The sequence below is a fragment of the Mangifera indica genome, chromosome 3 (genome assembly GCF_011075055.1).
Source record: "Mangifera indica cultivar Alphonso chromosome 3, CATAS_Mindica_2.1, whole genome shotgun sequence".
NCBI lineage: Eukaryota > Viridiplantae > Streptophyta > Magnoliopsida > Sapindales > Anacardiaceae > Mangifera > Mangifera indica.
In genome coordinates, this window is record NC_058139.1 from 22,691,075 (window position 1) to 22,701,231 (window position 10,157).

The 10,157-nt window shown below is 32.0% G+C and overlaps 1 protein-coding gene across 2 annotated transcripts; it reads right to left on the bottom strand.

Annotated features, from left to right (window-relative positions):
- Nucleotides 1–2,754: 2,754 nt before the first annotated feature.
- Nucleotides 2,755–9,422, bottom strand: LOC123211171 (bifunctional 3-dehydroquinate dehydratase/shikimate dehydrogenase, chloroplastic-like). 2 transcript variants are annotated; one of them, XM_044629722.1, is made up of 11 exons: nt 9,135–9,422; nt 8,398–8,630; nt 7,828–7,933; nt 7,300–7,518; nt 6,299–6,645; nt 5,809–5,872; nt 5,559–5,664; nt 5,325–5,468; nt 4,277–4,425; nt 3,225–3,387; nt 2,755–3,119 (listed from the first exon to the last, which is right to left on the bottom strand). In XM_044629722.1, the coding sequence occupies exons 1-11, from the start codon at nt 9,156–9,158 to the stop codon at nt 3,079–3,081; spliced, it is 1,596 nt and encodes a 531-aa protein (XP_044485657.1). In that variant the 5' UTR covers nt 9,159–9,422; the 3' UTR covers nt 2,755–3,078. The 2 variants fall into 2 exon arrangements, with proteins under 2 accessions (XP_044485657.1, XP_044485658.1); XM_044629723.1 differs by lacking the exon at nt 9,135–9,422 and adding an exon at nt 8,806–8,963.
- Nucleotides 9,423–10,157: the final 735 nt, after the last annotated feature.

The window sequence follows — 10,157 nt, forward strand, 5'->3', positions numbered from 1 at the left end:
GGGTTTGTATGTAGCAGAGCTCGAGCTCGTCGAACTTGTGAAAATCCAGTTTGAACTCAGTTTGAATTCAATTCGGTTTGACTCGTTTCAAGTTCAAGTTTTTAACTATTTTGTTATCAAAACGACTTCATTTTAATACATATTGATCAAAACGATATTGTTTTATATCAAAATTTTTAATTGAAAAATTTGACGAATAGCTCGAGCTCAGTCGAGCCTATATAGGGTTGGCTCGTTTTAGGTTTATTCTAATTGAGTTCGAACAGGTTCGACTCAAATCCAGCTCTACTGATAGGTTAGCTTGTCAAAAAACCCACAAGGCACAACCCAACATGTTGTGGGTCATGACTTGAGCTTTGAAAATTCGTTAGCCCACTTTTTTACGATGGGTCATATCGAGTTATGACATTAAAAAAAATGTATGCTAAGAGTAAATAAGTTTTAGTTTGTGTACTAATAATGATATATCATTATAAGAGTAAATAATTTTAAATTATAAATAAATATATAAAATTCTATTATATGGTAATATATCATTATTATTAATACATATAATTTTACCGGTTCCACCCATGTGAATATTCTTATTTTAACATAGTGGTTGAAGATGGTTCATCAAGTTATTGCAGAGCATGACAAGCTAAGTTTGAGACCAAAAGAATTATCCCTATCTAAGGTTTAATATAAATCCAAACTCATATCCATTAATTTTAAAAAATTTAAATATTCTCTTATCTGTTAATTTTAATTGTTACAGTTAAGAGTAAAATTGTCATTTAAAAAATTTATCTAAACATCATAATTTTAAAAACTGACCATTTTTCTCTTAACTTAATTTTAAAAAATTATCTTTTCATCCCTACTATATAGGGTTTTTTATTTTAGAGTAAACAATTGTTCCTTCAAAGTTTGATACATTACACTTATACCCCAAATATTCATTCCATCTTTCTGGCTGTCGTTTTTTTAAACAATTCACTCTGACAACATCTCCCCTCCATCTCCAATAGTTTCTCGACATGTGAACCACCACAAATCCAATAGAAATGGGCGGATTTGTGTGTACAGATTTGTGCAGTGGTTGATGTATAGATCGACCAAATGACATTCAAGTTCGTGAGATGTTGTCTGATCAATCTATTCGATGGTTTTCATGTTGGGATGCCACCGAAGGGGGAGGAAAGATGTCATTTGTGAGATTGACGACATGTCAAAGTAAATCACTGAGAAGAATAATCGTTGAAAAGATAGAATGAAGTTTTGAGGGTATAAGTGCAATGTTTCAAACTTTAAAAGGGTGGCTATTAGCTCTAAAGTATAAAACCTTAGAAAACTAGATGGAAAGATGAAAAAATAACTTTCTAAAATTAAGTTTGGGGGAAAATTGTTAATTTTTAAAATTATAGTAGAAAAAAAATAAAATTTTCTTTGTTTAAATAAATTTTCTAATTAACGATTTTACCTTTAACTGTAATAGCCAAAATTAACAAACAGATGAATATTTAAATTTTTACAAGTTAACAGATATAAGTTTGAGTTTACACTAAACCTTGGATGAGAATATTTTTTTGGCCTAAGTTTGAGTATCCTTCTTAAATTATTTGAAGTCACCTACAAGAGTTTTAATACGAACTATAATGTTTTAAGATAATTGAATAACTTAGAATTATAGGTAAATTGGATGATGTTATTATTATTGTTAAATTGAGATACAAAAAGGAAGTTTAAATACTTAATATAATAAAAAAATTTAAAATTTCAATTATTTTTGATAGAAGAAAATAAAATTTAATTTCTTTAACACAATAAATATAATAATTAAATATCTTCATCTCTCACATAAAGTATTTGTTGAATTTGTTTAGTCTATTTGTGTTGTCTATGTTCTTCAACTCATATGTGCTTTTTGTTTAAAACACTTGATTTCATCTTGGAAAACCCGAGTTTCAAAAATAGGGTTTTTATGTAAAAGAATTGTTTGAAATCGAAATTAATTAACCTATTCGATAAATAATAAAAGGAAGAGAACTAGTTCATAGGACATAATAACCCTTGTAGCCATCACATAAAAATCCCCAAACTACTAACCGCTTCAATAAGGATTAATGTCAAATCTAGTTTGAATAATAACTAAAATTGGTTTTAGTAATTAGACTAAATTGACTCGAGAGAATTGTATCAAATTAAGATCCGATTGTCATATTAACAATACATGACTAAAATCTCTTTTAAAATTTTAATTATGTCATACTGATCTCGTTAAGTAGAGTAACACTTTTGCGGGATTAAAAACTTTGATAATAATTCACAAATACAAAAAAATTTAAAAAAAAAAATTGTAATCAAGACCAAGCCCAAGGAAGAGATAATCCTAAACGGTGCGGGTTACATTGAAAACAAAAGAAATGATACTTCTTAACAAATAGAAAAATCAACAAGAATTGCCATTGCTCCATCAACCAAGAGAATCATAGATATAGCTGGCTGCAACATCATGCATGCTGTGTTGTTGTGATCAAGCCAAACCAAATATTAATTATTGGCTTAAACATGACTCAAGTACATTTAGGCCCAACTCAAGCTTGAGTTCGTTGAAGTAAGAAGTTTTTAGCTTAGCCTCGAGATAAGAATGACTTAGCTTGAACTCAGCTCAATAAATTATAATTAAAATTTGAAATTTATATATTTACCAATCACTCTCATATTCAAAGTAAATGAATAAACTTTTAAAGATGTAAATATAAAATTTTATATTTTTAAGAGTTTATTTATATTTTACTCAAATTGGGCTATTGAACTCAAACTCGGCTCAACAATAATCAAGTCTGCCCACTACTCGGCTCATTTATAGCCTTAGTCACAAATACTTTAAGAAAATTATATGAAAAACACAGAAATTTCTAAATGTCCTAAATATTTCATCAGATAAATCAAGGAAATTATTTACCGTTCTAACATATGAAAAAATATGTTAACAATAAAGTAGAAAGATAAACCCAAAAGCACAGAAACGCCTTCAGTTGACTTGAAGGGAATCAATATCTGCAGCATGCAATGAATTGGCCAAAAAATACCGTTTTAGTAATTTGCCATGGTTTTCCGGAACAGCTCCTTGGGTGCTACAAGTGGAAGAACATAGATAACATAATAAATATACATAATAATAGACCCTTTTAAAGAAGAAACCATGATGGATCTATTTGTGCTAGATGCATTTATCATACCAGGCAATCCAGTGAACCTCTCATATTGTTCATATGCCTGTCCGATGAACATCTCCAACCCAGAAACTGTACTGGCTCCAGATTCTTCAGCTTCTCGCAAGAGTCTAGTTACTTTGGGGGTATAAACAGCATCGAAAACTAGCGAATAATATTTCAAAACATCCTATCAAAGCAGAATGTCAATTATGATGCCTTCATATGCAAGCTTAATTCAATTCTTAAACAGAAATAACTGCCCTTTTTAGCCTTTCATTTGCAGAGGTTTAATGTCATTTTTTTCATTATATTTTAACCTGGTTTTTCTCCTGACCATCTCAATCCACTTTTAAACCTCTTTCCATCCCTGAGGCTCCTCCGACTAACATTCCCTTTCTTCTAGTCTTTGGTTTTTGTTGGATCATGATCACTATGTTTCTTTTTCATTTTTCACTATCACTATCATATCTGTCTCTATTGTAGTCACCAATTAGCAATATTTCTAGTTTTTCTTTGAAGGTAAAAAAATTGACTTTAACATTTCACTGGATAGTTGGGCAATTGATTCCAATTAGCATTGTAGTCGAACCAAGTTGAGTATTTTTTAGCCTAGTTGAAGAAAGAGCTCGAGACTTGTGGGCTCGAGCTTGAGCTAGGAACGGTCAACTCGAACTCGATTAAAAAAATTATAGTTAAACCCTATAACTTATATATTTATCAATTACCCTCCATATTCACAATCAAAGTGTAAAACTGTACAAGTGTAAGCGCAAGATTTTGAAAAGTTTGTTGATATTATACTCGAGCCAAGCGACGAGCTTCACCCAGATCGACAAAAGCCAAGTCACGAGTAGCTTGTGAACAACTCAATTCGTTTGCAACCCTAATTTTAGTATTAGGGAATTCCAAAGGTAAGAAGGACAAGGGACAATTTTTACTAACAATATGCTTGTTCTAATAATAGCCCAATTATTTCATCAGCTATTTTTTTGTATGGGTAATAAATGATAGCATCATCTTCAAAACTTCTTCCAGAGCACATCATACTAAAAAAAGAACATGAGGAGAATGCAAACCTTAGAAATAGGTGTTTCATCAACTTTTGGTTGCATCCCAATAGACGTTGTGTTTGCGAGAATCATACCATCCTCTGGATGGAAGTTATTCAGATCAGCAAGAGTCAAAGCATCTGCTCCAACAATGTCGGCAAGTTCTTTGGCACGTTCTAGCAAAAACATTTCAATGAAATAAATCATGCCAAATAACAAGAAATCTGAGCCAATATCAATGTTTATAAAGAACTGAAAAAGTAAAAAGAGGTTAGAAGGTAATGTTGTGTTACTAATGTTTTTTGTCAACCAGCAGGACAGAGAAGGATATGTCATGTACTAAATCTAGCATATGTTTCTGGGTAAAATAACTGACCTCTTCTAAGGTTTTATAAATATCATCAACCAACCCTTATTTTCTGATAATTCAGTAATTGCAGATGTGAAACAATAGCTGTATCTTACAGATTCAGATTTTTTTTCCCTATTTGAATGACATTAATGAAATTTCACACTTCCAAGTTAAGTGTATTTAACCTTACATTTGTAAAAAGCCTAATATGACCATGAAAAAATAAAATAAAAAATAAATAAATCACAAATGAACAGCATGTAATGTAAAGATTGCTGACATCTTTCATTTCATAGATAAGAAAATTCGTAAAGTCTACCATCTCAAATGAAATACAAGAAGAGGTGCTTTTACATTTTTAATAAGGAACATGGAGCCATATACACTAAAAAAAAAGGAAGATATCTTCCTCCTACTTAACAAAAACAACTTTTATAAAATAGGAAATGCTGCTTCCACTAAATTCCCATTAAAAAACCTTAACCCTTCTACCAAAAAGGAAAAAAAATGCCATCTTCAAGTCATTTATATTATAGTACAAAGAGACCACCAGTCATCAGCCATAACAGGTAATGCTCATGAGCATAGATGAATATGATATGCTTGCACCAGAAAACAGTCCGGAAGAGTTAAAAGAGGAATCCAAACGTTCATGAGAAAGCGATGTGTATTGAAAAAAAATAAAAAAAGATTGCTTGAAGCAAATCAAAGGTAAAATCTTACCATATGTGCGATTGGCGATCGCAACCCTTGCACCCTTTTCTTTTGCACCATAAGCAAGTGCCTTGCCAGCACCACCAGCACCAATAACCACAAATAACTTTCCTGATAAAGGTGAACCAACTATGCCACTACCATTTTCTCTACCTGTGAAAGAAAATAGCAAGGTCCTCAACAACTTTAAATAAAAAAAATGGGCAAAAATAAATAGTTCTATTAATGGAGCACAACAGAGACCTCTTAGTCCATCCTCAATAGCAGAAATAGCACCAACATAGTCCGTATTGCAACCAAATAACTCTCCATCACTCCTCCTCATAATACAATTAACAGCTCCAATTGACTAAGATTTGATCGTGGTAAAAGGAAAAAACCAATTATGCATGGGAATGACAAAAAGAAAAGACACACATTATTAATGTTTACCAACTACATTCATGGTGATTATATTTCAGCCCTCATTAAAGCATGAATAGATCATAGTTACCTTTGCAACTTGATCAACCTCATTGCAGATCTTTACTGCAGCCTCCTTGTGAGGAATTGTACAACTGCATTGGCAATGAAGATACATTAAATCATGTTTCAAACCTGCTACATAATTCTAAATTGCAAAATAATTCTGTCAACATATATTATACATAAAACTTGCAGATAACAGCTAGCTTAATCATGTAAGATCTCTTGTAAGTAAATTAGAAGTCTCCTGATTAAATTATTCTCTAACAATGGTTGACAACTTTTTGGTTTAAATTGTAAGTTTGAAACATATACTTAAGAATTGACATAAAATGTAACAATGATTTACAGCACATAACAAGAAACAATAAGTAACTTCCCTAATCACTCATGGAATGAAAACCTCAACCGAACTCAAGGAAAGATGGCAATCATAAAACCACAGCACTAACACATAATACTTTGAAGTATAAAGAAAGCTATGCTTTCTTTACAGCAATGCTGCATACGAAACTAACCTGAATCCAGCAAAGTCACTGGATGAGTATGTCTGGAAAAATTTTGCAACATCATCCACCAACAAATGAACATAAACCCCATCGAAACCAGCAGACTTAAATGCTTCATTATACAAAATAGGCGATTTGCTGTGGCCAACAGGCTTACCAATAATCCCAAATACTTTCGTATCAGGTCCTAACTGTCTAAAATTGTACAGATCCAAAAGATCTCTGATTGTTGGTTGACCAGGAGCTGATACAATTCCAGACTCAAGGGTACCAAAAGTAAGATAACCACCAAATTTTGCACAAAGTATCCGTGAAATTAAACCCCTTTCACCCATAACGAGTGCAATAACTGGAACCTGAAAATCCAGGAAGGAAGATCATACACAATCTGATCATATAAAACATCTTAAAATCATAAAACAATAAAGTTAAACAGCCAGCATTTCGACTAATAATGACTATCATATAGAAATAGAACTCAAAAAAAAAAAAAAAAATTAGAGAAAAATAACAGAGATTCAAGCCAATAAATCCTGTAAAGCTTGATAAAGGACAGATGATCAATCCAACACTTTCTGCTATATCATGAATAATTTTTTGCCAGAGTTCTACAGTATCTCAATAGCAGATGTTTATTGTACTACTTCACAGCAGATGTTAATGATAATATATTTCATGTTTATTGTAAGTTAAACAATGTCTATTCTAAAAAACCAACACTTCAAAATGAAGCATTTCTTATTCCTAAGATGAAAAAAATCATTTTCACAAGGACCTGAGCAACAAATTATTTACTGAGGATCGCTTCTTATACTAAAGCTTAAAATACTAGGAATAAACAAATAGGATAAAACCTCACATAATCAGCATTGATTAGTTTAGGCTGCTATTTTTTATATCAGCCACAAGTTCTAGCAGCTAAATAGTGATTTAGATTTAAACTCAACAAGAAAGAGATTATAGAAAAAGTTTATATATCGGTAAGACTCAGCACCACATATGTGGCTTACTTGAGAATGCACAGTTATCTGGAAAACGCGAGCCACATCAGTTATGTCCAAAGCAGTGGTAGCAAATTTCACAATATCAGCTCCAGTTGCTTGTATCGTTGCCACAAGATTACCAAGATCTTCAGCGGATGGAGTGCACTGATAGTTATGAGAAGAAACAATGACTCTGCACTTTTCAGGCTTCTTCCCACGTATGGAATTGTTGAACTCAAGAGCAACCTTAACAAACACATAATAGGATAACTATGTAAAATGATACTGCATTCATATTCAATGTATGCAATGCAGCTCAAGTATTGTTAAGAAGCTGACAAGCAACTGCAAGAGCAAGGTAATAACTGCACACATCAATTTATATGTACAATTCAAATGCTGAAACATATTAAATTCAAATAGCACTCAAACCCTTTATATGCCAGCACTTAACATGCTCCAATCAGGATAACATTATAACCTTTTTACTTAAGAAGATCGTGACCAAAAAAAAAAAAAAACTGTTTCAGGCTAACATATTAACAAAGAAGCAACCTGAAGCTCAACATCAATGTAATCAGCTCCCAACTCCATGGCTAATCGTAACACATCCAATCGCTCTTTTTCATCACCCTCATATTGACCACCTTCCCATTTTGGTCTAAATAGAAAAGCAAAAAAAATCAGAGTGGTCCAAGCTGGAAAACCTTAAAGTTATATAAAAACACACAATGTCTTTAAAAATGGTGCACCAAGAGGAAACAAACAATTTGCTGGAATCAAAACAATACATGAAATCCCAATTTTAGAAGAGAGAAAACAAAAAAACCTAAACCTTTAATGTTCACAGTTTCACTGGATTATAATCGCAGCATGATTCTGAAAAGTCAAAACAATAAAAAAAAAAAACAAAGCATATTCATGTATACAAAAGAATCAGAACCAAAGAAAAGCAAATAATCATCAAATGATTCCAAGTTCTTCAACTTTTAAGATCATAGTGAAGTTTACAGGTACTCTACACTAGAAATTACAAAATTAAACTACGATTCAGAGCTCTTGATCATCTCCACATCAACAAAACTTAGATCAATTGAATAAGCATGAAAATTCAGAGCGACAAACCTGTAGGTGAACAAAGTGGGCAAAGGGCAATGTTTGATTATGGTTTTGAGATCCTCATGAGGGCTAAAATTTTTCAAACAATCCAATCTGATTTCCACAAGGTCAGCACCACTAGCCTTTGCCTTACCTGTATCAACCAACATCTCCCCCACCGAATCCCCCATAATTGGAACACAAATTAGGGTTGGATTCCATCTCATTTCTCCACTTGTCATTTTTGAGCCAGAAGCAAGCTTTAAAAAAACGACAGAAACAAATTACACCCATAAACGGCTTCATCATTAAACAGAATATAAACTTGAAAAATCTCCTAATCACCAAAAATCATATATTACGAAATTGAAGTATCACCTAAACTCCAAAACATCAAGAAGACAGAAAATCTATTGCAACTACAATGGGGCTTACCATCTTCATATATCTTAGTCAACAAAGCATATGACAAAACTAAGCATCAGCCTTAAAAGGGAAAAAAAAAAAAAAAAAACACAACAAGAATCAGCAACACTGCCTTTACACAATTGACAATACCTTTGGCACCCAATAAAGCGTAAAAAATAATTTTAAAAAAAGGAAACAAAAAAGAAAGGATTATTTGTAACGAAAAGAACAAGAACGAAAATGAATTAGCAAACAAAGAAGCAAGTAACAATAAATTAACATTAAAATAGTATTATCAAGTCAAACAAAATAATAAATAAATCAATAAAGAAGCCCAGCAGTAGATATTGACTCACCAACGCACCGGTGGTAGTTTCCATGAAGACTTGTATTGGGTTATGGTTGAAAACGGGAAATTGAGTAGGTATTTATATAGGCGACTGAGTGTAAATGTGAAGAAGAAGAAGAGAATTGGTATTGCTCAATGGAAAGTAAAGTCCAATTGGGGTTGGTGGGATACATGCTTTGTAACAAACTCGCACAATTTGTATGCTTTGTAACTTTTCAAACATGTTCTTCGTCAATGGTGAGACGTAAGAACGATGATATAATAAGCTAAGATTTTTGGTTTGACAGTTCAGCATGACGGCGAATTTGCCAAAATTGTAAAATTTTGGTACAATATACTTCTCGCCCATAATTCAATCTGAATTATATTCGAATTTACTTTACAGAATTCGAATTAATCCAAAATTGCGGACCTTTTCACTGTTTTCAGTGTTCGTATTTCATCCTAAAATTAATATTTATAGTTTGAAGGGATGTCCCTGAAATTTTAGCAACCGTTTATACTATACAAGTGGGCAGTAATTTCGTAGAGCCTTTTTATCTTCCGACAATAATTTTTTTTCATTATTACTCAGATTAATTGTTTTGAACTTGAGATTCAAACTGATCTTAAACTAACTTTATACTCATTAACTCAATTGGAACCTACACCTAAAAACAATTAAACAAATTCGGATAGAGGTAGATCAAATTGATTCGCTGTTTGTTTCTAGTCTATATTGACGAGTGACAACCAGGGACTTTTATAATTATGCCAAAGAAAAAAAAATTAGTCTATAAATTCAGTTCCCATTCCAAATTGAAATTAATGCAATCAGAAAACAGAAATCCAACCTTCCAATATCCATACTCATTTAACAAATTAAAAAATAAATCCCTTCACTTCCAACTCAATATTTTATCACATGATTAATCATAGATTTTATAATAACTAACCCAAACCGCAATCGTGTGAATAAAATCAGATCTAAATCAAGCCAACTAAACTCGATTCATTGTTCAACTTGAATTCACTCAAATCCCATCTGATG

Bases quoted from the DNA above. Each gene is read 5' to 3' on its own strand.
- LOC123211171 (XM_044629722.1), bottom strand. From the start codon at position 9,158: ATGGAAACTACCACCGGTGCGTTG. The intron at 7,934-8,397 runs GTTTGTCGCTCT...TTTTCTATTTAG, and splicing joins CCCACTTTGTTCACCTACAG to ACCAAAATGGGAAGGTGGTC. The intron at 7,519-7,827 runs GTTGCTTCTTTG...GTGTTTGTTAAG, and splicing joins ACATTGATGTTGAGCTTCAG to GTTGCTCTTGAGTTCAACAA.